A 27,955-nucleotide genomic window follows, 5' to 3' on the forward strand; every position below is an offset into this window, starting at 1 on the left:
GTTGATAGGCGCTACCTTAGAGCCTACCAAAGGCGATATTTTTCTTAATCAGACGTCTTCCGGAGAAAGTAATAATGCAGAAATGTTTGTGTTGGGGTCCCCTATCAACGTGCATTCAAACACCCAATTTGCGAGACGACAACTTTTATTTTGTCGGACGGTGTTATTATATATTCACACTCACATAGATGTATTTTGATTTGTATTTTTTTTTGTATATTATGATTTTTGACTCTAATTATATCCTTCATGCATTCCACAGACACCAAATCCCACATTCACCGTATTTCCATTCACAATTCACATTCAACCATATGGAAATTTCCCCACATTTCGGAGATTCGATTTTTATTCACTTTTTTTTCTCATTTAAATTTTTGGTTGTTGTATTTTGATTTCATCTGTGAATTTTCGTTTTGTTCAATGCCATTTAAAAATGAACGTGCATTAACAATATATTTATATTTTGTATTATTCAAGAATTTCTTTTTCATTTTGAATATTTATGTTATGGAAATGTGTGGCAAGCTATTTGAATTAATAAAATTTATACCGGAGTTTTTGGCAATTTTCGTCTAGTTGGTGAATTTGGCGATTTATCGGCTGTTGTTTCAACATCTGATGTTTCGATTCATTGATGTGTATTGACGCGAAACAGCGAACCAATTTCAAGTGGAGAGTGAGCAATAATGGAAGAGAAGAGTACATAAGAATGAAATTTCATTGACGTTGGCTGCATTTCTTGTATAAAAAAATTTGTTGATTAGTTGAGTTCAATATTCATTTGATTTTTGGTTTTCGATCATGTGAAATGAGCGCGATAACGAATCGATTATTATTTATTGGGCCTAAATTGTGGGCGAAAAATTGATTCAAGACAATGGTTTACCTGGTACCAAGCCGGAAGATAGATCATCGGTAGGTTTTCTACTACTTCCACCGCTACCGCTGCTCGAGCCCGGATTTAATGGTGTTGATTCGTCTAACAAATCACACATACGAAAATCAGCTGCATGTTCTACGAGTAATTCAACCGTGTCTCCAGTCCGATCCATAATAGCGCACACTTCTTCAAAACTTCGGTCAACAAGACTATAGCTATTCCATTCCAGAACCTAACCAAAACATGACAAACGAAAACCATTTTATTAATTCCCCAACACACGCACAAAAATGCGATGAATGATAGCGCATCGCCTTTGAAATTGTAATTTGACACAGGAAATTGCTTACTTTATCTCCTTGTTGCAAGCCATTCTTTTCGGCCGGTCCGCCAGGTACAGTCCATACAAGATACGCAAATAAGCGACCATCAGTTCCTGTCTTTCCACCAACAACACGCATTCCAAAGCCTCTAGCTGCACCATCGCCAACACCACCACCAACGTTTAACGAAATTAAAAGACAGAATAAATGTACAAAAATATATTTAAGAATATAAATAAAGGCACTGGGTGCAAATACGCTCATTTCAATCGAAATAAAAGCGTACGAGAAAAGATGAAATCGTATTTTCGCAAATTCATTACTTCTGTGTGCTTTATCTGTGGGATCTCGTCGCAATGTAACTCGCCGCTTCGATGCAAGAAATGGACCCGAGTCGACATCGTGAATAATGATTTTAATCGCTTCACCATCCAGCGAAGTTTGCCGTCGTGGCGCTTCCAGGTCTTCTAAAGCTGGTGGCTGGAACTGCATCGCTGTTAATTGGTTTGTATTGGGGCCGGTGAGTGCAGCCCTATCTCGAATTGCACTAATATCCGGTCTGCCGAGAAATAAAAGGTTATCGTTATTCAAAAAATAAATAAATGAATAAACGAACGAACGAACGAACGAACGAACGAACGAACGAACGAACGAACGAATGAATTATTGTCTGTATGATATTGCCAGTTAAATGAAAATGAAACATACAATTGTGAACCACGTCTTCGCATTCGACGATCCTCTTCAATGCATAGCGCTGAATCATTCTGTTCTGGGCTTGGTGAAGTTTCTTTGTACATGTTTGGCTCTTGTGAGGTTGCACGGAATGACGATCGTCGGGATGATGGATTGGCACTAATGCCAGCCGCTGAATTTAACACCGATGGTGCGAACACATCATAAGCGGACGCTCTTCGCGGGATTGTGGGTAATTCTAAACCAGTGTCTTTGTTGTTTACATTTTCGGCTGTGGAAGCTTTGATATCGTCATCGTAACTATGTTGCCTAGCCACAACTCTTGATTGTCTTCGCGATCCAGCTCTAGACAGTGGAGCATTGAAATCGATTCGCATTGATGGACTGGCTGGCCTGCTTGGATTTGCGCTACTCGGTTTATTATTCCATCCCGAATTGTCCTTGAACTGTACACGAGTTGTTTTATTGTAAATAATCATTATTAATGAATAGAATACACATGCACACGTGTACAACACGTCATTATTCATGGTACACACACACACACACACACACAGACCTTTTCCAATTCCCTAATTGATGCTGGTGAAACGTCAGAGTGACGTCGAAGTTCGGGACTGCGCGGTGGTGCCAAACCACAGTTGCCACTCGACAATTGTTGACTTGAGCCTAATTTTACTTCGGAATGTCTTCGCTGAATGGCTTCCATGACTGGCACATCGAGCATCGAGTCGGTTGAATCTTGTGGCAAACAAACTCGAGAAGCCATTTTTCTTCTACAAACACTACAACGCCATGATATCTAAATAAAAATTGAACGATATTATTTTTCGGTTGGCAGATGTTTATTTCCCTTTCGATCTCGCATTTTCTGTATCCGATTCTCCTTGTCGCGCCGCATCGTATTTCAATTCCAATTTATGTACACTATCCTGCAAACACGTTGTTCGAAATTCTAAACCTCAATTTCAGAGTGTATAAATGGCCAAAAATGGAAAACGTTCAAAATCTTTCAATCAGAACTGAATTCGGATTGCAGGTGAATTCAAATCTTTGCAGGATAGTGCATAGTATCTGATTTATTTCTACATGAAAAATCTGATTTCAACTTACCGCATCTTCGCTTTCATCTAATTTACTATAGCTCGTACAATCTTCGCACACTTTTTGCTGGCACTCAGCGCAAATTTTACTAAAATCGTCCGGTTTGAATGACTTCAAGCAAACACGGCATGCACCAGCACGACTTGGGGCTTTGCCCGGTTCGGGTTTTTGTTGGCTACTATTACTACTACTAACTTGATTCGATTGATTTGATTGTGAATGGTGTTGCTGCTGGTGCAACTGTGATTGTTGCTGTTGTACTTGTTGCACCATACTCACAGTCTCCGCATCAGCAGTCATTGAAGGCCTAGGTGACACTTTAGTCACTGCAATAGTTGAATCATTGTTTTAGATTCACGAAAATGATAACGAAAACGTATTTAAACAAATAAATGCAATGAACACATTTTGAATTTGCAACGTAGTCACGCGATCGAAATTTACCTTTATCTTGAGCTGTCAGTAGGGAAGAAGATAGTGTTTGTTTAAGCTTTTCAAAAGCTCCAGTATTGTCAGTTGTGTTTTGGATTTCACTGGCCTGTGTGTCCTCATTGGCCACCATCTGCGCACAATTCCAAATTAACAGAAAAGACATGTATTCACTTGTTTATATTGTGGTTTAAAAATGAAATTGAAATATAACAAATATATCTGCTGGAAAGTGGAATGAATACTTTGTGTGAAGTACTTGCTTAGATGAACTATAAGTTAGGTGTAATCAGTGTATATGTATACTCATAAACGATGACAAGTTTGACAATGAACTCAGAAGGAATGAAAATGCATAAACCGTAAATGAAATTCATGAAATTTGAGCGTAAAGTGCATGTGAAATCGGCATTCACTTAGTTCGGTTCGATGCTCACGCATCAAACAAGACTATAAATGAACTGGACAAAGTAAATAGGGAAAATCCCACATAAAAGCAGCGAATAAAAAAAATAATGCGGAGTTTCATGCACGCTTTCACTTTTGCCACCCCACCCCCATCGGATTACCTTGTTTCTATTACCTGTGGCCAAACTAAGATTCTGGTAATTAATTTTTCAGTTTGCTGATGCGTTTAATCAATTATATCTAATGGAGATGTTGATCGAAATGTGCTCGTAGCAAATGCAAATATTATTATTAATTTGTCGAAAAATTACTGCACCAATGAAAACCGAACACCGAACATTTCCTTTAGTCATCAACATGAATACGTTTTGGCACGTGTAATATCAAGTGGAAAATTTTAATCGGCTTTATTTCGTTTGTTCACGTCCATCCTCCACTCAGTTCAAATAATTGCAGTGCTCGTTTACGCCATAAGAGTATTTCAAGTGACGGCTAAAAGAGCCACTAGTTTGTTGTTGTTGTTTGTCCCATACACTCTTGTAATCTATCATCATTTCAATGTGATCATGTGTCATACCGTTTGCCTATTGTTTAATGTTCTTGATTTGTCATCAAAATTGAAACCTGGCAAAGCCATCAATCGACTGAATTGGATTCGTTTCACTCGGCACACAATCATACACATATACACAAACAGATTTACCGGCATTAAAAATGTAGTAGGTAGTAGCATTACGTTAACACAAATTTCCTGTAATGTTATTACAATTGTAATAGCTATTACCGGTTATGCCAAATGACTGGCATTACAATTGTAATAGCTATTACTTGACCCGTCTGTTACAATATTAACATGTTACCTAACATTAACGGTAATGCCAGAATTCTAACATTATTATTATGATTTTCTAACATTACACACGCAATGTAATGCCAAATGTAACATGTTACCTAACATTAATGGTAAGAAAATTCTGGAAGTGGGTTTTGGTGGATCCTCAGGATTGTTCAAAACCGCTCCTGGTTCTGGAAGTGGATCCTCAGGATGGAACAGGGCATTGTCAAACCCAGTCTGATCCATCCTGAGGATCCACCAAAACCCACTTCCAGAATTTTATTACCGTTAATGTTAGGTAACATGTTAATATTGTAACGGACGGGTCAAGTAATAGCTATTATAATTATTACACATTACCGGAAATGCTAAATTTTGGCATTACAATTGTAATAGCATTACTTTGGCTCTTCGGTACAATATTAATGTGTTACGGCAAAATGTAAATCTGTATATACACACACCCATTCGGAAATTATAACCAATTTATATAAATTCTGTACGAATTTTTGCGCAAATAGTAAAAATTTACCCACTTTGACATTAATTTACAGCATACAATCAGTGGATGTCGGTACTAAAATGACTAGTTTTCCGGTAAAATATATGGTTTTAGATTCTATATTACAATATATTGTGATCTTACGCAATGACATTCGTTCCACCAATTTACTTTTCTCTGTGTTGTACGCCGGGTCCTTCTCTCTCTCTTTCACACACTCACACATTCAACTTACACAATTTCGATGGTCTTTTGACCTTTGAAATTTGAGGAGGCTTTCATTCGCATTGTCTCGTTATAACGGTTTATTTACTTATTTAAATGAACTCGCCAGTGAATGTTACTCGATGTTTTTTAAGCACTACATGGAATGTAGGCTACTGTAGTTGTTATTTATTTTTCCCCAAGAGAATTTTAAGAGTCTTTAGGCCATTTTTTGGACTGTAAATTGATTCATTTTAATATCCATATTTTTTATTTGAAATGAAACAATTACGCCTAATTGCAAAAATGAAATAAAATCATCCCGGGTGAAACGCGATAGGCGTTGATGAAAGCCTACAGTCGTTCGATGAGGCTTCCATAATTTTTATGTACATTTCAAATACCGAACGCCTAGGCTTTCATTGCTATTCTCACTTCTTTCGTGCATTCGAAGCAATGAACGCCTAGGCGTTCAGTTGTATGTGAAACGTACACAGCTCAGCTCGAAGCCGATGCCGTGTGTCACACTCACACTAACGTACTGCGTTTCACGTACAACTGAACGCCTAGGCGTTCATTGCTACGAATGCACGAAAGAAGTGAGAATAGCAATGAAAGTCTAGGTCTTCGGTATTTAAAATGTACATACAAATTATGGAAGCCCCATCGAACGACTGTAGGCTTTCATCTACGCCTATCGCGGTCACCCGGGATGTTCTTGTAATTCACTTTTGGGATAGCTCAAAAAAAATTACACTTTTTTCGTTACCAATGTGAAATAATATACGATGATCATTCACATTGAATGTACATAAAACTCATAAGTGAAGAATACAACATCATCATATAAATTTATTTAATTATTTTTGACAATATTAAAATGATTTGCATACAAAGAGTATACTACGATTAAAACTACATTCCATGTAGTGCTTACGATAATAATTTGATGAGAAACATCAAATTAATTCAGTGATGGTTTTTCGTTAGCCAGCATTGTCTTAGCCTTGGCTTACACCAACAACTGGTGTAAGCCAATCGTTAGCCAGCTATCTGTGTGAAATGAGTACATTCAAAATATAATAATTTTTGATTTGCGTATTCTGATTCAAATCATACAAATTTTAAAAAAAATTAATATATTTCAATTAATTTTCAATTTAAAAGTCATTTTTATAATTTGAGTTATTTTTTTTTCAAAAACTTAATAAAAAAAATGTCGATGTTTGGTTTCATTTAAACTCTGACCTGGTGATTTAAATGTCAGTCACAAACGTCAGTTCAGACGATTGCGTTCAGTTCTTAATGAAGTTTTTTCACTGGTCTACACATTCGTTAGCCAGTATACACTTATGCGGCTAATTAGCCAGCTAATTGGTTCTTCACTGAATTAATTAAACCCGTTAAATTTAAAAGCTTCAAGAACGCAGAGCAGAGCGAAGCGACGATCTGCGGTCTTGTTTCTGCTCTTTTCACTTTATGCTCTTGTCTTTCTGCTCTTTTTTTCATTCCCAATTTCGGTTGGCGTTGACATCAACAAGAACATCATCAACATCAGCCGAAGTAACTCTTCAAATTTGATACATTGTTGATGATAAAATGAATAATGCTCTGTTTGCCAGTTAGATTTGGTTCGAATGACAATGGACGGAATGGATGAACAAGCTATGTAGCGAGGATGCTGGACCCTCGTTTGTTTGTATTTTTTGGTAATGACATTTTTTGTTTTTTTTGTATATATATACGCATACATCGAGTACAATTACGATACATCGCGCATAAATCGTGCAATGCCTTGCAATGCCAATATAAGTATTTTGCATGCAAACATTGCACCCTTAAAGGGTTGCTTTTTGAGGATGAAGTGTTTAGCACATTTTTAAATTTTGGTAAGAGTCAATGGGGTTAAAACTGAAAATAACGAAATCGATTTTTTTCATGTCTTTTAACCTCTCTATAGAAATTCATTTTTGAGGATTTTGATTTCATCTCCTGTCCTTCACTGGTTCGCAAATCGCATTGAGTTCTTATATCTTATACTATTTTGCATAAGGCGACAGCATGAATGAAAATGCGGCAGAAAAACTCAGCAAAAGCCTTTAATGTTTCAAACGCTTCGGATTGATGGCGCTGTCAGAAGCTCTCTGAAGCACATTAGAAGTGGTGAATGTGATTATGACAGATAATATTTGTGTTTACGTTTAGAATCGTTGACTGTCAAAGTAGAGAATGTTCTGTCAATATAAAACAAAATACCAACATGGCGGGCTAAAATGCTGTCATGGCGGATATCTTTCTCATTAAACTACACATGAAAATATCTCAAAAACGGCTGGGAAAATCGGCAAAATGGACCGTGGTGTCACTCCCTAGAGGGAGTGTAGACACCCGGCTGGTTTGATGGCCCAAAGTTCAAATCCCGTGGATTTGAGCTCATCCATGGGTTCTCGGGATTTGGCCTGATCCCATCACTTGCCCTGTGGTGAAATTCCATACAAAACATGAGTGTGACTTGTAAAGATGGTCACAGGAAAGGAAAAGCTGGGAATCAGACCAAATCCTGAGAACCCATGGTTCAGCCCGAATCCACTGGATTTGATTTTTGGGCCATCAAACCAGCCAGGTGTCTGCACTCCCTATAGGGAGTGACACCACGGTCCATTTTGCCGATTTTCCCAGCCGTTTTCGAGATATTTCGATGTGTAAATATTTATTCGTTTTAATTTACCACTTAAGAGGTGAGTTTGGATAAATTAGCAGAAAAGCGTATTAAAGCTCGAAATATTCCATCATTCTAAGATATTTTCACTTGAGGCGCTCTTACAAAAATCCATCCATTTAGCCTCCATAAGAAGCAATGTATTTTTTGTTCAAGCTATCGAATTACGCTATTTCGGATGTTTATATGAATTTCTCGTCTTTGTCTTTGAAAAAATCATCAAAAAATAAATGAGTGACAAGAAATAAATGTGTGTAAAACAATGTTGACTTCAAGTTAGCCGTCTAATTTGGAATATTTTGATTGGATTTTCCTGCGTTGGAATTCCAATCGATTTCACTCAAGTTGACCGATTTAGTTAATTAATTGTATAGAAGTAAAGTAATAAGTAACTTATTACTTATTACTTTCATTTTATTACTGTAATAAGATGGACTTATTACTTATTACTTTGTAATAAGATGCGTAATAAGTAATAAGATCATCTTATTACGGTAATAAGATTGTAATTGTAATAAGATTGTAATAAGTATCTTATTACTTTTGGTGCAAAAAAAATAGTTTCATGTAAAAAACAAGTAAATTTTTGAAGAAAAGTTTTATACAAAAATCATGTCAAATTTTGCAGACACATTTTTTTTCAACATTTTTTCGTCTGACAAAAATTGACATGTTTTTTACATGAAACAATTTTTGCGATTTTTTTTTTGCACCAAAAGTAATAAGATACTTATTACAATCTTATTACCGTAATAAAATGGACTTATTACTTATAACGCATCTTATTACAAAGTAATAGGTCATCTTATTACAGTAATAAGTAGGTAATAAAGTAATAAGAATTACATTTTTTTACTTCTATAATTAATTGTAATAACTATGACAGTCTAGTGATTGAAATTCTAATCATAGTATGTGAAAAATACAGTGAAAATGTCCTAAAATAGTTGACTATTTCATTTGAGAAAAATAATTAAGTGACCAAAATGTAGTCGACATAGTCAAAACATTTGCATTATGTGTTCTCTCTGCACACATGAAGACAAAGAAAGAGAGTAAAAGCGTGAAATTGTTTTGAAAAAAAAAACAATACTCATAACAGTAAAACAAACAATAACAGTAATGCTAAAAACAAGCACACATACCTTTTTCATGAAAGACATCACATTTGTAGGCAACATTTTGAAAGTTGTGTTCCTTATTATTTAAATTATCAAAAATCTCTGGTTATGTCGCTTGGCTGCTTCCTTATGTGGATAAAAATCAATTTCAAACCTAAAATCGCACTTATTACCAACTGTTTCGTGTTCTTCCCTCTTTCCCGATGGACTGTAAACACATCGATGAAGAGATATCTATGTAAGTAAAACAGAAAACAAACAGGAGAAATAAAATTATTCTAAATAGTGTACACCATTGAATAGTGAACGCCAATCGGAAATTATTAATAATGGATCATTACTAATGGCCATGTTCATTACTTGATTATTCCTTATCAAAATTCATAACTGTATTTCGAAGCACAAACATTCTCAATACAATCGTACATCGGTTTATGTTGTGATTGACCCAAAATAAAAGTGGATTGACTAATGTTTCGTACGTCGTAGGGGTGAAAATGGATCGGTTGTCAATATCATTATCGACGCCTACTTCGGTTGCTCAAAATAAACATTTGTAATGAATGTCTGCAAATTCTCTTGTATAGCGCGGTGCATTGATGTGCATCACGCACTCGTCTGGGAAATTTGGACAGCTGACATGCTTTTATTATCATATGGAAACCGTTTACCAGGCAGCGAAATGATAAAAAGGTGCTATTATAGCAACCCTCCCCCCTTACTCCCACCACCAAAAATAAATAATTAACAAAATTTTGTTACCCTTATAAATGAATACCTCAATCATTCGCCGAGAAAGATGGAGAGAAAAAAGAAAAAGAGCAAAGAAAGCTCCGAGTGCAATAGAAAATAAATCGATATTTGCCAAATGATGGGAAGCGCACCAACTACGGGAATATACAAATGCCATTTGCAAACGTGTTCTGTTTACGCCATGGTTATTTTTCCGAAAACACTGAACACAAATAAGACATGGAAATTGTGTATAATATCAGCAATATACAGAAAAAATACTGAAATGTCAATAAATCTATAGTGCAAATGGCAGCAATGGTTGGTGGTTCCAACTTGATGTTGTTTTTCGATCAATAACTTTTTTGCGGTTGATTATTGTTGTTGTCGTTGTTGTTTTATTGTTGAGAATTTCGTTTCGTCAGCGTCAAAATGACACACGTTGAAAAATATCAATCAGGCATTTGATTGTACCATCGTTTGCACACATATCACACTAGTTATACAAATCCACATCATACACGATTCATCGCAATACACTAATTTCCGATATGAAAGATGTGTCCTGGCGTTTTCTCTAGTGGAATTATTTTTACTTGCACTGCTTTTATCATTTCATGCGATAATGAATGGAGTGGATTCGAAGCGAAGCGAAACGAGGCGAGGCGAGGCGAGGCGAAGCGAAACTTGAAAGCAATAAGGAGAAAAACGAAAGGAAGAATCAGAGATTTCCAACGATATTTACTGGAACGTGCCAAATTGCTCGATAACGATTCAAGTGAAGCCTTTCAAATCATGGGGCCATGTGTTTGATTTCACGCAATACAACCGTTTTTATGAAGTACTTGTTGATTGAATTGCGACCCAAGCACAAAAATATCGCTTGTGATTTTGATTGTGTACAGCTCATGTTGAGCGCCAACAGTGTTGGATAAAGAGAGAGAGAGAGAGGGGGAGAAAGAGATTTCATGTCGTCTTGAGTCATAAAATGGTGAGGAAATTGGTAAATAAATGAAGTTGTGATCAATGTAAACAGTAGCATTTTCTACTTCAAATCTTCTTCTCATTTCCACTCACTTCCCAAATGTGACACACCGATTTCATTGGTGTTGTCTCTTGAAATTATTGTTATCGTTAGGATATATATTTGATACTTTTGCTTTTTTTGCTTGTTGTGTCAAGAACGCGGCCTTATATAATTCACCGCCTTATATAATTTTATTTATGTTGATAAAGTCCAAGGATTTGTTGATTTTATGGTTTTTAATACGTGTACAATACAAACCGCATTTTTTTCCCCATAAATATTTGAATGTTCACGGATAATGACTATGGCGATGAGAACGCGTGTGCCCCACCACGAGAAATAAAGTTGGAAGAGAACGTACACAAAAAATATCCATTACATTAAATTGAAAACGATATTATATGCATCGCAGACGTTTACCAAATCAATTATCTCCTGAATAAATTAATTCCGGAAATACTTCAACCCATTTCATGGTTAGTACGTGTGACGTATATCTGATGCTCAAAGCAATTCTGTTGTACAAACACACGACCACACGAAAATTCAAAGCGAAAAGGCATTGATGCAAACATTCAATCAACATAGGCCGCAACTCCATTAGCAATTATTTTTCTAGGTTTTTACTTGTCTTTCGCACCTAAAATGAGCGGAGCGATGAGAAACGACGAGAAGCGATCGAACTACAGTCCAAAAACTACGAAAATTCGTAAATCGATGTGCGAAACCCTTCCACTCCGAAATTGAATCACATCAATTTCGAGCTAATTTTTGTGAAATATTCGACAATTTCACACGCAGCTGTGCTCGGGTTTCAATTTCAAAAATATTCGGGCTTGACTGACTATGACGATGGTAGTTTCATTCCAGCCCAGTCAAACGAATGAATTTATTATGCGAATATTACGTGATTCGTTTCTTGTTCTAGGGAGGGTTCGCCAAAGCATGTTTATGCTCCCGACGCGGATATTGCGAATGGCAAAAGTCAAAAAAACTGCTACTGAAATAACAAATAATATCAATGAAAATACCAAGACATTTATGGCGAAAGCGTTAAAAATGATATCAAGTCTGAATCTAGAACAAGTGTCTTTTCGGAACTCAACTGATTGGCGATTGTTTAAAACGGAAACAGAAAAAAAATGAAAGTTGTATTATATGGGAAGTTAGGATGAAATTTTTTTTTGTTCTTTTTTTGTTGGTCGCGAAGCGAAAATCTCAAAAATCGAGCAAATTTTCGAAAATCATATTCTCCAAAGTCCCCAAAATAACCAAAGAAATTCAACGGAAGTCCACAAAAAAAAAATGAACAAGAAATTTTTTCATTCCAACTTCTCATAGGATGAATAACAATATAATGCTCGGCAACGAAAATAAATCGTGCACCAATGCCTAATGTAAAATAAAAAGAATTACATTGGTAATCCCGAACTTTTCCGTACCGTTGGCCTGCGTTGTCCGTAGGTATTTTTGGTTATTTTTTGTGAATTTTCTTGAAATAAAGGCAGTGAAAATATAATAATGAAAATAAAGTGAGATGTCGGTGAGAAGTCGGTCACTTTAACTAAAACTTCGACAATTTTGTATGAGAGGTACCCGTAAACAGATTCTCATTGGCTTTAAACTTTCTGAGGTTTCATTTTTTTGGAGAGAAAATAAGATTCTGAAAGTTTCATGTTGATCGCATTTGTAGAAGTTTGGTTTTTGGCCCTCAATTTTTTCCAAGAAAATTTCGAAAAAAATTGAGGACAAAAAATCAAACCTGCAAATACGATCAACGTGAAACTTTCAGAATCTAATTTTTCTCCCAAAAAATGAAATCCCAGAAAGTTTGAAGCCAATCGGAGTCGATTTACAGGTACCTCCCATACAAAAGTGTCAATTTTTTTAGGTTTTTCTTAGGGCAAGTACCCCAGGGTCAAATCGAAAATGGCTCATCTTCGAACTCAAACTAAGTTTTTCGGATACAAAACTTTTGGCATTTCCAGATTTTGATTATCTCAATTATTTTTTGAGTTATCGTGTTAACAAACAGCTACGACAACAACGACAACGACGACGACGACAACGACAACGACGACAACGACGACAACGACAACGACGACGGCACACGAACGGAAAAGTGTCTCAAAAAGTGGTTTTCTACGCGTTTCATGAGTTTTAATGATGATCTAAGCTAATTTTGCGAAAAAAGTTTTCGGGACCAATTCCTATACTTTCCCTTGACACGTTGTGTACGGAAAAGTAAAATCTCATTACAGAAAATATTTGTACGTATGTGTTTTTAGCTATAACAGATAGCTCCACCCTTGTTCCTTCGCATTTTTTCTTCTATTGCCCCGTACTGGAGCCACTCAATATGCGAAACGTACGAAGTAATGATAATAGCACCGGAGAAAATATGCAAATGATGATCAGATAGCAAAGATTAAACATGTCTGTCGAGTAGATGTGAATATTTGAAGCCGTCAATTTAATTGCTTGAAAATGTGAGATCGACTGTAAAATGGTGCGCACATTTGGTATGCCTCATTTCATCTCTTCTACTTTTCCTGAAACAGTATACAATGTGCAGAAAATATTGTAATTGTTCACAATTTGGAAAAACCAGAGAGCAGAGCGTGATCCTCAAATTTGACTTGGCAAATCTGGAGGGGAATATGAATTTTATAGTGTGGATGCGTTACAATAACGCAACGAATACTCATCAGCAGCTAACGCCAGTTAGTGCTGCTGACATCAGTTCATAACACGCTCTGCCAGAGCGTAGTTTAGTACAGACACAATATAACACAAGAAATGTCATCCAGTGCAACAATAGTCAGTCACCACATAGTTACCAAATAACGTATTCCGCCTACTTTTATGCTGGACATCAAAATCTGGCCCAACATGTGAATTTTCCCCACATTTTTGGTAACATCCTTTCGGTTCTGTGGGAGAATACAAAATCAGAGGAGAACTGACTTTTTTCACACAGGTGAGATCACTTCTACTCAATTTTATATGAGAACTTGATTTATAGCATGACCTCGTCCCATTTGACATACCGAATTTTTCAGAAAAAATGTGGCTATTTTGGGGGTGATGTTTTCAAAACACAATATTTATCATTGAAAATAACTCGTAGATGTGCAATGTTTATCAAAATGGGCACTGTAAATGAAAAACTGTATCTTTTTGTTTAAATATTCGGAGCTTTCGAACTATACAGCACTAAATTTTCTATTTGATTTCTAGTTAATAATTTGGCGTGAAAATTCTCTTGAAAAATAAACTTCTGCATGTGAAGTACGTAATTACATGCTTTCTTTGGGGATATTTTCTGTAAAATCGACGTGGAAAATGAAAAACTAAATTTTTCTGTAATTTTGGACAATAGTGCAGAAAAGTTCGTGTCACATTGATAGGATCTTTTGTTTCATTTTCATTGTGTAGTTAAACAAGGCGAGTATGTGCGCTCTGTGATTTCGGGGGAAAGGGCGCATTCTGCTTGTTTTTCATTGTCACAAATTATATATGTTGTGACAGAACAGTGGTGCACCCTAGGTGACATTCACTCATTCAGGCACACATAAACTGAAAGAATGAGAAAACGGAACAACCGGTGCAGCTGAATGGTTAATAATGGAAATAGCTCTGCATAGCTTTTCCTCGAAACGTTCGTGTTAGTTCAGTATGCTAATGAGTTCTATTGTTGTTGAACTTTTATTTGCAGCCTACTTTGTTTGCGAAAATCTCTCTTCCCACACACCCTAAGATCCTTTTTTTCAAAAATGTTCATTAATTTGGTCGTCGAATAGAGAAAATATGTGAAATATTTATTTATACATTAGAAATCCAAAATTATTGATGAAAACAAGTTGGATTGGAATCTGGAATGAGAGAAATTCAGCACGGCACCCAACTGTTGAGAAGCAACACACTCATTTAAATATCGAGTACCAAAACATACTTATGTATGACGTATGTGAAAATTTACAAAAACTCTTTGTGTGCGCTTCATTTTGTGGCATATTGGCTCAGTATCGCATCCGACTGCACTAAGCAACCAAATTTCTATGGGTGAGATTGAGAGTAGTGTATGTTTCATTGACTTTGTTACGAAAGAGAAGAGCAAGTTTCTGTTGACTTAAAAATGGTTAAAAGCGAGTATGTTCGTTTATAGCGGGTCCTCGCGGTTTTTCACGGTTTCCGCGGAACTGATAAGAGATAACAATTTGGTGTCTTCGGCAAAGTTGTAGCACTCGAGGTCTTCTATAACATTGCTGAAGTCAGTTATCTCTTATCTCTTATCAGTTCCGCGAAAAGTGCGAAAAATGATAAGAAAAAAAAACTTCTATATAAAATTTGCTTTTTTATGTGCGCGGTTTGCGCGCAACTGATAAGAGATAAGAGATAACTGTCTTCAGCTTATTTATAGAAGACCTCGAGTACTACAACTTTGCCGAAGACACCATGTTGTTATCTTTTATCAGTTGCGCGAAAACCATAAAGACCGCGGAGGCTAGACGGTACTACAACATACTCTACTTTAACGCCAACAGAATCATCAGAAAACATACTCGCCTTTTCAAAAATATAAATCGAAGAAAAGACATACTCCACTCTCAATCTCACCCATAGATTTGTGATGAATGAAACGACAGAGTACGTCAAGCACACACGAATTGAGCGAATAAAAAATGGAAGCAAACAGCGGCGCTTTGGATGAAACATTTTCGAAAGTCCAAACGTTTACTAAACGTCGTTTAGTTGGATATTGAGAGTGTGATTATCGCTCCGTTGAAATCTTGCATTCACATACAGAGAATGTTAATAATAGTTCGAATGTCTTTATGATGCTCTCTTATCCTAACTCTTTCCGTGACGTTTTTTGTGTGTCATAGAAAGCACGAGAGTTTCGTGTTGTTCCGTGTGACTTGACTTATGAATCAAAGCAATTTTGTTTATTAACACAAATTGGAAACTAATTGAACAATTCAAATTAATGGCAATATTGTGCCTCTACATGTTGAAACTCAAATTTTTATGTCGGTATAAGGCTATTAAAAATAGAAAATATAATCTGTACAAATGATTTTGTTTCAAACCAAAACCAAAATTGTATACATCCATATCTTCATCACACTTTCGGTACACCTATCAACGACAATAGCGCAACAGATAAAATGTTAAATCTACTGGAAACTATACTCTCTATGCACATATAGATTAATTTGTATGACTGATAAGTATCTATTTGGATATGTACAATTGTACACACACACAAATAAGGTGTCAATTTAACATAAGCTTAATCGCTTTGTAAAATTTACTCGTAATTTGATGCATACGCAATATTATGGAGAGGTGCAGGCAGAGACGACGTCGGTACTGGATACTGATTTGTTAGACAAATGTAAATATACTTAATAAACTCAGTAGATCAGCGCTGTCCAACCTTTTTTTTACGTTGGCCACAAAAGTGGCCAAGCGTTCAATCCAATGGCCACTTTTTTATAAAACAAGAAATGCAGTACACACAGAAGAAAATTTGATTTTTGTTTGTTTTTTTTTTATTGAATATTCGGTTATTAGTGATTAGTGGGATGGTTGGCATTCTTTATTTTCTGTCAGTTTATTAAAATCGGGTATCAATTGGGCTAGTTCGCAACAAAGTTCAGATTCGAAATTTGGTTGTGAGAGTGCACTGCGGTATTTATTTTTACGACGTGTGAGACTGGAGAATGAAGCCTCACGTATGTGGATTTGGAAGAAATAACGTTGCGACAAAAAAATCCTTCAAACATACAGTTACTTAGTTTGTTTTTATTGCTGCAATATTGCTCTTTCTGCTATTTTCGTCTTGCAAATCAAAAATTCGTTTGAAAAAAATAAATTGGTCAAAAGATCAAATCATTTACTGAAAAAACTATAAATATAATAGAAAAATTATCAGAATCTTCTCGTTGGCCACAAATGGCCAAGTGGCCTCAGGTTGGACAGCGCTGCAGTAGATTATTCTGACATATACAAAACTGCACCCCAGCAGCATCAACCAGCAACAGTCAAACGAACAGTGCCACACATTTTGTTCAGAATTGAACAGATTAGATTTAAGCAATCATTGCATTGAGCCAAGCAGCCTTTTGCGCTTGGCCTTTTTTCCTATAAATAGTCGTGACATAGCGAAAAGTATTCAGTATTGATTTGGAAATGTTACCAAGAACATCGGTTTCGAATAAACGTTAAGAAAATAACGCTCGAGCATTTTTATTTATTCATTTCTCCTTCAATTATTCAACTCATTTTGATGTCAATATTTGACACTACTCAATGTTAGGGTGGATCGGTTTTGAAAAACAGGCCCGACCTATCCGGGACATGCTGCTATCGATAGAGGGCCTCAATACGAACAACTTTTGTACAGATAAAAGCTCTTAAAAATGACTTTTAAGGTACCTCTCCAACAAAAGTTACGTTTTTCATGGATTTTGGCCTCAAATTACCATTTTTTTTGTTCGGGAGGTACCTCAAAAAGTCACTTGCAAGAGTTTTGTCGGGATTTTTGAGAAAAATAACTTTTTACCAAGACACTAACCCTGAAAAGTCCATATTTAAGGGACTTATTGACCAAAAGTCGATTTTTTGAGAGTTGAAATTGAACCAATCGAATATGAGGCTACCAATACATGAAAACATCTCTCGACTTGGTCACGTAAATACTAGAATGTTCGTAAGAGACCATACTAGAAGTTCAAAGGTACAAAAAGTAGAAATTGTTCGCACAATGAGGTAATTTTTCTGTCGAACCGAAGCTCAGGGACGTATTTTGCAAATTTTTTGTCAAACAGTCATACTTTCTGACACTAAAATCATATAAATCCGTATAAAGTGAAACTCAAAATCGATTCTTCGTCGAAAATTAAGCAAAAATAGGTCATCAAACGTTTCAGAAATAGAATTTTTTAGGGTATTCCGAATGATTTCCATACAAAGGTCGACTTTTTGGCGATTTTTTCAGGTATTGTGTCAAATTCGAAGGTCAAATCACTGTGTTGCGTTGGTTATTTGACCAGACATGAAAGTTTCGCGAAAAATTAGCACAGATTTGACCATTTTCAAGCAGATCAATAGTGTCCACTAGCATGCACTACTCCGATATATTTAGAAAATAGGACAAAAATGGCGGTGATTTTCTCTCGAAACACACCGCAGATAAGCCATGTTTGAGTTATTATGTTTAGAAGATTTATTGAATTATGCATTGACTACAATAATGTCACAGAGAGTGGCCAAAAAATTCGAATACGTAGCTATTAATGGTTGAAAAATTTAAAAATCGTTTTTTTCGACATTTTGAGGCTAACCAGGTGAAATTTTTGTAACAATATTCTATGCTAAATTTGTTTATAGAATTCCTAGCTATAACTTTGCTGAAGACAGTAAGATGCTATCACCTATACTGACTGAATTACACCATGAAAAAAAAAACGAAACAAAAATCATTTCCAAGGGAAAAAACTCCTCTCAGAAAGTCAGCAGGGGCCATCCCAGTTTGCACTTTCGACCCTACATCCCTGAACAAAAGTTGTTCGTATTGAGGCCTTCTATCGATAGCAGCATGTCCCGGATAGATCGGGCCTGTTTTTCAAAATCGATCCACCCTACTCAATGTGAGCGTGAGGTGAGTGCGTCTACTCTACACTCTACAGCCGTGCTCAAAGTTTAGACGAACTTCATTTTGCAGACGACGTTATTATTAGTTTAGTGCTACAGGATCGTAAAACTGCTTGACAATTATATTGCCAATATATTTCTAACAGACAACAAAGACTGCATTTCCAAAGCGATTTTTCTAAAAAGAACCCATTTATCCTTCCATAAGAATTGTATTCGCAATGTATTTGTTGTGGAAGAAATTATGAATATGAAATACATTGGGTACGAAACTAGTTTTTCTAAAAAATCATGTCTATTCCTCAGCGTTTATGTTGAATTTATTTTCGCTTTGTAAATTTCATTGAAGTTCATTTATTTATTTATTTATTTATTACGGAGCCTACATTTATGCCAATATGTGTTCCTAGCAAGTTGAGAACATGCTGGTCAGAGACCCAATACGGCATAAATTCCGCCCATGGTGCGTCTTTGGCAAAGAGAATACAGTCAGGGGAGGGATGAAATAAAATTGAGGCTTTCATACCAGAACTGCGTCCGGAAAACCATGGTAAAACCGGCCTGATTCTGGAAAACCAGGGGAAATACAATGATGATGAGTTTTTGCAATTAAAGTACGTTAACATCAATGAGAAAAATCAAATGAAAAGTGAAACTTAATCTAAATTGGATAAGAAATTTCATAACAATGGTCCGAGTATTTTACTATTTGAAAAATATCTAAAAATTTACTGCGTGGAACGTAACAGATGCTTTAGGTTATTTTTAAACGCGACTAGAGATTTGGAATTTCTAATTTCGACCGATATACTATTCCAAAAATTGTTTGCAGAGAAACTAAATGCGCGAGTATCAAATGCAGTACGCGGATTGAAATTCATGCGAAGATTATCTGGATAACGCGACGATTCACCATTACGAACAAACATGCAATTCAGATACTCAGGCGAACAATTTGACAACTGCTTGAATATCAAGACTGCTGATTGCAGTTTTGCTCTGCTCTCAGGAGTCAATCCACTCAAACGCTCACGATATTCAGTAACATGATCATTACGTTTTAATCCGTAAATGTATCGAATCTTGTCGTTATCAGCAACAAGATCACGGTGCACCGGTGTGGTTTTGGGTTCTGTGGGCGCCCCAGCCGTATGTTACCACATTTCCATAATCTTATGGGATCTATCAGAGCTACAGCCATATCACGTTTGACGTAATTGGGTACAAATCGCTTAGTGTGACGAATACGATTCAACACGCCATACACTTTTTGCAATTTACACTTTTCATCAAATCATTACAGTTTTCGTCAAAAATAACACCAAGGTTCTTTATTGACTTACAGAATTCGATTTTTTCATCACCTAATTTCACTTCATTGATCATATCAAAATTCAAACCCGTTTGATGCGTTGATCCAATGATCATTACTTTTGACTTTGAACTATTTATAATCATACCGCGACGTAAAAGAAAATCATTTAACTTGGCAAGGTCAGTTTATTTTATCAATACCGTCGTTAATTTTATCAAAATCTACTTCGATATGTGCTTGACAATCATCCGCGAACAAATGGCCTTTCATATTTTCAAACACATTGAGAGTATCATTGAAGTAAAGGGAGAAGAAAGTTTGGCCGAAATTACTACCTTGCAACACTCTTGATCGCCGACTTTAACTTTTTGCTGAATGTTACTATAAATTGATTTAATTAATTTAACCGCGCTATTTGAAAAACCATACGATTTACAAACTTTTAAAAGAACATCATGAGGAACTGACGGAAACGCGCTTTTAATATCAAGAGCTAGAAGAATTACTAATTTTTTACGATTCAATGACGATCTGATACTCTCCGATATGTTCAATAGTGAGGTGGTACAACTATGATTTTTTCTAAAACCAGATTGCCGTTCGTGAAGAATAGCATTTGATTCTATATAACCAGTGACCTGGCTATTCAATAGAATCGCGAAAATCTTGGGGATGACTGAGATTATGCTGATTGGTCTGTAATCGGAAATTGATTGCGGACTCGTTACTTTATTAAGAGGTTTAATAATAACTTTATTCCAATCGGCTGGATATACGCTATGAGAAATACAAAAATTAAAAATGTAAACAATATGTTGGGCAATTGAAGGCATAATTAGTTTGAGGAATTTAAGAGGAATGCCGTCGTCACCAATTGCATTACTCTTAATTTGTTGAAAAGCAAAAAGAAATTGATCAATGGATATTTCGTGAAATGAGAAATTAGAATTAATATTAGTGGGAAGTGACAAATTGCCTAAATCGGACCCGTGAGAAGCGTGAATTGACGCAAAGAAACCATTGATGTCATCCAGATTGAAATTATCGAGGATTTCAGAATTATTTCTGTCATCCTTGCTAGTTTTGCAACAACCAAGTGACTCAATAACACTCCATTTAGAACGAATGGAATTAGCGTTATTAAAACTCTCAATTGTCGACTTCTTTTTACTACTGTTAATCAGTGACTTGACTCTATTGGCTTTTTCCTTATAGATGTCAATCAACCGTTGATGCGTATCAGCATTACGAGAATTGTCTTTCTTACAATTATCGTATGCAGTTTTTCTATCATCCATGGCACGTTTAATGTCATTATTAAACCAGTGCTTGGGAGCATGACAAACATGACGCGATTTTAGTGGTGCGAAGCGATCAAGGAGTTCACGAACATTGTCATTTAGTGTTGTAATCATATCATCAACTAATCATCTGTAATAATAACTGTCGTTTTATTTCAATGACTGTCCTCAGTACACAAGAGGAAACAACATAAAACCATACTGCAAGTTACTTCTGATAAAGCTTCTGCCAAGCCCAGAGCTTCTGAAGCAGGGTCCGAGGGGTGAAATTACCTCCCTCTGAAGTAAACTTAAAAGTATCTATCATTTTAAAATGAGTAGGCTTAGATTTAGTAGTACTTATTGTAAAACTATATAGGAGCTGTTATCAGTATTTTTCTAAAAGTCTCTACGATTAATTCGTTCCTCAACACTTTTTTAGTCTTCACGTTTTCTGCGAAGCGGGTTTACACTAGATAGAACCGAGTGTGAAAAGTGATGACCTTTTTTTCAGCACTTCACTTTTGGAAGCTCTTTACCCAAACTCGATTCCAAAATAACCCCCAAATCCCCCCCCCCCCCCCTCAAATAAAAATTGGCAATTTATCTAATAGCTCTACATTTGATGTAGTGCTAAAAAAATCGGCACACAAATAAATGTGAGGACCAAAGTGAAACTTGTAAAATAGATGGAGCAAAAGGGTGACATTTGATTTATGTTTCTCACTTTGATTTTCATATTTGTGTTTTGTCTCTTTGATTTAAAAGCTTGCATGTTTTACTCATTTTTTTTTCAAATGCTCTGAATAGCCGCACCGGTTCATATACGCACATCATTTGTTCTTTGTGTGGGCGAATACATTTTGCTCTCATTTCAGTCGTGTTTTTTGTTTTGTTTTTTGTTCTCTTCTGTTCACATCTTTACTTGGCCATCGAGAAGCTCAGTCAAAGTAAACAGCAATAAACGATAAAACAAGCAAAATGTCAACCACCTACAACTACATTCATGCATGCGGGGGCTGGAATTCTACGAAAAGACCAGCACCAAATATACCGCCATTTTACAAGCTCAGAGATCTTTTTTATTATATCGCCAAAAATAGTTTTCTAGTACAAAGCAACCTCTGTTTGGGCGAAATAATCGAGAAATACAATCTGCATTTGGCCAATGGAGTCATATATCGGCTGTTGTGACGTGAAAGTTGACGTTAAAATTGAAACGACTAGACTACCCTCAATTGCAAAGGCCACATCAATGTGATTTAACAATTCAATCCGAAACTGTGCGTATGTGTTTGAAATGCGGCGCAGGAAACACTGCTGAATGCGAAAAATTCGCCTCCGATATTTAACTCATAAGCTCAAATCAAAATTTGTTCTCGAAGCAATTCGAAGCTAAACAATGAACTTTTAATGAAAATGATTATTTAATTTAGCAAAAATTCCTAGAAGTATTGAAAAATAGTAGAAGAAAATTGGTTTTTATTCTAAATAAGCTCATTTTTGATAGCGGAAAACGATAATAATTAGTGGGCTTTTTTTTCATAAATAAAGAGTACAAGAGTACAAGAAGGTTATTCTGAATATGTTTGAAAAAAGAACAAAATGGAAAATGATGTGATTTTTTCAGCATCAAACTGCAAAATTTTCGAATATCATGAGCTATTTCTATTTTATATATCGTGGACGTCTTTCGTGTACATGTGTGTGATGAAAATATGAATAAAAACGAAGCTGATTCAAAATGGAAAAGAATAAAGAAAATCGCTGGGATTTGTGTTGCGCGACCCTCAAAAATCCAAACCACCATATATGCACTGTATACACACATATACACGCGCGCGACAGAGCATGAGCGAGCGTGAGGCTATAAAATATTGCTAAGTGTCAATGCCGTCTGTTGAATATGAAATGGTCGTTTAGAACGTGTATAAACTTTGAATCTCTTGATATCGCTTCAAATCGATGCTTGAAATGTTTTGTGTTGATGGTCAATAGATGTGGTCGCTTGGAATGGTCTGGTCTTTGGTTTCGTCTGTTGACATTACGGCTGTTTGCGAAATAGCTCGCTTTATTATCATTTTTGCTTTGGGTTACCCTTAAATGAAGCACAAAATTGTTTCATTTCGGATTTGCTCGTAATCGCGACGGCCACCAACCAACCGAATGAAAAGGAAGAAAAAAAACAAATCATCGTCGAAAGCGTTGTACACAGTGAACAAGAATAAAAAATAAAATTCAATACATTTGATGTTGAACCGTGCTCATGTGATAAATGTGAACGAACGTATGCAGCAAAAGGACCGTCGTTTCTAAGGCATAATAAAGCCACATAGATAAACAAGGCTGAGTGTGCCAATGGCAACCAAATCGCTAGCAGCGAATGGGACTCGTTCATTGTGATTTCATTTTTGTTTTTCGACATGTATGTGTGTCTGTGTGTTTGTGTTTTTGTGCTGTGTGTAACTGGCGCTTAGTACTTAAATTTCATTTACGTAGCGTATGAAAGCTCATGAAGGTAGCATGCTGGTATGCATAATACAATGAGTATGCGTCCGCAAAAGTATCTATATTGTTAAGCGTGAAATGTATGCGAGCACAGGGCTTTCGGTCAGATCAAAAGGATTTTCATTGTGTGTTTTTCTCCATTCACTCTCACTCGCGCTCCTCTCGCTAGTTTTGTAGTTTCATTTTTCACATGGAATCCATTGTTTTGCCATTTCGTTGGCTTTTGTTTTATGTCCCATTTTTTCTATTTAACCTACAAAAGCAATATTATAACCAGCATCATTTTCACACCGGTGACTCAGACGAGCATTAATTGAATTAGTTTTTGCGTTTGAGTAACAGAGGCATCCTCGGCTGCCAAAGCTATAGCACAGTGACAAATGTAAAGCCGTTCAAATCTTTATATTTCCAATGGGAACAAATCCAATCATGATTTTCTGCAGAAATAGTTCGATTCGTTATTTTAATACCGTGTCCGAAGCACTGCGTTATCATCACACATAAAGAGCCCTTCGAGGATCACAAGTACGTGTTGCTTGAAAGTAGTTAATTGAACAAAGGTAAATAAAAATCGGTAATTTGAGTATGTGGGGGCTCATGTGCTCATCAACTCATTGTAGTCATTGTAAGGAAGCAAACGAATGTATCCAAATAGCAAAACATGTTCTCAACTCACTTCACTTTGTATGAAAAAAATATTTTTTTGTTCGTTCGTTCGTTCGACATTCATTTTGTTCGATGTTCGGTCCGAACAAAAAATTTTTACATTAGAAAATTCGATCTATTGATCAAATTTATAATGTAATCGTTACAGCTCATGCTTTTATTAAATTTTTTTATAATTTTTCATAGTAATACCAAGTTTTTTCGGGAGATTTCGAAATAAAAAAAATTTTGTTCGGACCGAAAATGAATGTCGAACGAACGAACGAAAAAAATTTTTTTTTTCAATTTTCGAACGAACGAACGAACGTTTGAAGCCATCACTAGCTCAAAGCAAGAGCTCCGAAGATGAAATGAAAGGCATGAAACATATTATAATGCAGTTTCATTTGCAAACTTGATAATAAAATGAAAAGTAAATGTGTCAGTACATATTATTTCGTTACGTTTGTCCATCCATGTGCGCTTAGCAAGTTTGCGACGGAATCATGGGAATCAACTGCACTCGCATTTTGTGCAGTGAACGAATATATATATGCAATATTGTTTGGCGTATATGCTTTTCGCTCTACCTTGATTCTCACTTTTTTGGCTTTATACCTAAATACATTGAAACACGAAATACCTCAGTGTGTGATTGTGTGGAAGATTTTGATGTGTGAGTGTACAGAAGAGTCACCAGGCAAACATCTACGCTACATTTCGAAAGGAAAGAGCGCGCCGTTAGCTTTTATCCGTGCTTTCGATTTTGCCCCTCATACACATCACCAGCACACACACACACTCACACAATTACATACACAAAGCATGTACAAAGTTCTACTGTTTATATGAAATATGTTCGTTCTCTATCTTAGAACACGATCCATAATAACCGTTCATATCAGTTCAATGCTATGGCATTGTCATCGTCATCGTCATCGCCTTGTATAGTGCTGTTGCTGATTGCTGTATTTGTTGTTGTTATCATTATCGCCGTCGCCTTCATCGTCTACATGCGTTTTTTTCCTTCATTTCTCTAGTTTGTGTTTCTTCTGCTCTGTGTGAGTTTTTTTTTCGGGGGGAAGAGCAACTAGTTGCGCACTCATTTTTGAGAGTATTGTACAGCTATTATTCTGTATACACAATAATAGAAAATGTATATTAAACACCAATTTTCTCTGTGCTTACATTATTTTATTTCTTTTGTCTCTTCGTTTGTATTATTTCGTTTTATGCTTTCGTTATGTGTTGTTTTCTTTTCTACGATTATTTTCTTTGCTTTGTGTCAATATATTTTTTACTATCTACAATTTTCATTGGGTCTTATTTTTATTGTGAGCACTTTTATTGCTTTTTCTCTCCCTCTCTCCCTCTCTCTCTCTCTCTCTCTCTCTCTCTCTCTCTCTCTCTCTCGCTCGCTCTCTCTCTAGTAATGTTTGGTGCAAAATTGGCAAATAATTGACGGCTACTGGGAAGGTTACAGTGACTCGAAGTGCTTTTGTGAATGGTTATATGCGTTTTGAAAGTGATGTGGCCATTCTAAAATCAATGAAAAATCTTGAGCAACAATAAGCCTTGAACGATGATGACGACTTCAACATCGAGAGATAGAGTGAGAGCGAAGATGCCACTGTTTGTCCATTGTGTATATTTTTATTGGGTTTTATTTACTGTAATACTTCAGAAACGAGACGATAAACGAGAAAGAATTTTCTTTCAGATTTTTCGGGAAGCACTTGATACTTTTATTTGTATAGCAGACGTTTATTTATTGTCATTTAAATGCCATTAACATTTACCAGTTTACCTCTCAACTGTAACACATTGACAGTAACTGTAACGGTATTCGAACACATTCAAAGAGACCACGTCGGCGGCGGGGGCGGCGACGAAGAAGAAGACCACGACGACGACGATGACTGCATCCAAGATACTTGACAAAGAGTGTGTGAGAGCGAGAGAGAGAGAGAGAGAGAGAGAGAGAGAGAGAGAGAGCACCGGAGCCAAAAACGAACGAATTAAAAAAGTGTACACAGTCAAGGGAAAGAACGACACGAAGCACGCAAAGAAGCAACAATGTTACCGCGACGACGACAACGAAAATAATGACAACAACAGTAAGAAAAATGAAAGCTTTTTAATTTTAATCAATTCAAATTTATTCCAATGGTTTTCAAGAGATCGAAAGTGATTTTTCTTCCTTTGTGTTTTTTTAATCACAGTAAACCAAAAACGTGTTCAAAGCTTCATTGAAAAATAAGACACAGAACCGAATCGGGTATAGATGGGGAAAAGAAAAATTGTGGAATAAAGAAGCAAATAATGGTGGATTTCATTCCTTTCGTCGTTTTTCTCATTCTATTTTTTTCTTTCTGGCGTGCAACCAAAAAGAGACACTTAACAGTGGTCTTTTTTTCATCATCCATCGTCAAAATTGAAAGCAATTTATTCATGAACATTCCACATCAAAACCAAACACGAGGCTATCATACCAACAGAAATGAAAAGGGAATAGGGAAGAAGAAGAACAACGCATAATAACGAAAAATAAAGAGAAAGAGAAAAAAAAGAGTCAAGAGTAGAAAACCGTTTTAAAAACAAAAGAGGGTAGGTACAAAGAAGAGAAAAAGCACGAATGGCTGGGATAGAAACAATGAAAAATTGACGGCAAAATTCAATAGGGTTGATTCAAATTGTAAATAGTTTTGAAAATCAAGTATTTAGTATCCTCGATCGCTCTTCACGAGGATTTACTCAACCTTTTTTAACGCACACTAATCTATACATCATTATAATTAATAGTGGTTTCAATATCACACTACGATCTCACTTTCTTTTCAACTGTTGAGCTGCCGCCGAGCTACGTGGACAATTGGGTATCCTTTGCACAAAAACCGAACAGCCACCAAATTTCACTAGTTCACCCGAAGATATGAAAATATATTCAAACACAACTTAATTTTTATTTTCTCTTTACAAATTATTTTTTTAGGAATTATTAACGATTTGGTATACTAATATATTTCATGCTTAAAATAACGTTCAATTTACCCGAATGTGAGACTGATTTTCGAAAAAAAAAAATTCAAACGTTGTTGGACTTTCGGTGAAGATTAAATGTTTAATGCATTTTTGTTGATAAGTTTGTGGGTTCAATTTTCTTTTACTCCAGAGAAAATTAACATAAATAAAGCAACTTATAAACGAACTGAACGCGAAAAATGATGATTTCTTTGTGGATAAAATATACGTTTCAATCTGAAAGGCTACCTTTAACTGGGAATATTAAAAAATCTACCCTGGGCATAGACTGTGTATATGTTTTCTCTTCGGTTTGCTTTGCTAGCGCTTTTCCATTCAACTAGCGCTTTTTTACATAAACGTATTTCGCTTTTGTATGTATTGTGTCCATGAGTGAGTGTGGGTTTCTTCTGCGTGTTGGTGTGTCTGTGCTTTAGGGCTTTATCCCCTGAGAGAGTGAGAGAGAAAACGTGTCTGTGTATGCCATGTGTGGTGTCACTCTCTCACTCTTAGCTAAAGGACATTTGAGTTCACAGTCTAC

At 36.0% G+C, this 27,955-nt stretch overlaps 1 protein-coding gene across 2 annotated transcripts in view; it reads right to left on the bottom strand.

The window, feature by feature from the left end:
• The window catches only part of LOC129574126 (regulating synaptic membrane exocytosis protein 2), a 65,337-nt gene extending 37,666 nt beyond the window's left edge, over positions 1-27,671 (bottom strand). Inside the window, exons 1-11 of one of the 2 annotated variants that reach the window (XM_055455588.1) lie at positions 27,445-27,671; positions 27,224-27,308; positions 9,249-9,458; positions 3,451-3,568; positions 3,016-3,332; positions 2,462-2,704; positions 1,915-2,348; positions 1,530-1,765; positions 1,234-1,358; positions 890-1,115; positions 554-618 (exon numbers count right to left, since the gene is read on the bottom strand). In XM_055455588.1, the coding sequence (XP_055311563.1) occupies positions 554-618; positions 890-1,115; positions 1,234-1,358; positions 1,530-1,765; positions 1,915-2,348; positions 2,462-2,704; positions 3,016-3,332; positions 3,451-3,568; positions 9,249-9,284 (1,800 nt within the window). In that variant the 5' untranslated portion in view covers positions 9,285-9,458; positions 27,224-27,308; positions 27,445-27,671. The remainder of the gene's footprint in view (positions 1-553; positions 619-889; positions 1,116-1,233; positions 1,359-1,529; positions 1,766-1,914; positions 2,349-2,461; positions 2,705-3,015; positions 3,333-3,450; positions 3,569-9,248; positions 9,459-27,223; positions 27,309-27,444) is intronic. The other variant, XM_055455587.1, reaches the window with a different exon arrangement.
• Positions 27,672-27,955: the final 284 nt, after the last annotated feature.

The sequence above is a fragment of the Sitodiplosis mosellana genome, unplaced genomic scaffold (genome assembly GCF_009176505.1).
Source record: "Sitodiplosis mosellana isolate CC-2019 unplaced genomic scaffold, AAFC_SMos_1.0 Smas_scaffold_6150, whole genome shotgun sequence".
NCBI lineage: Eukaryota > Metazoa > Arthropoda > Insecta > Diptera > Cecidomyiidae > Sitodiplosis > Sitodiplosis mosellana.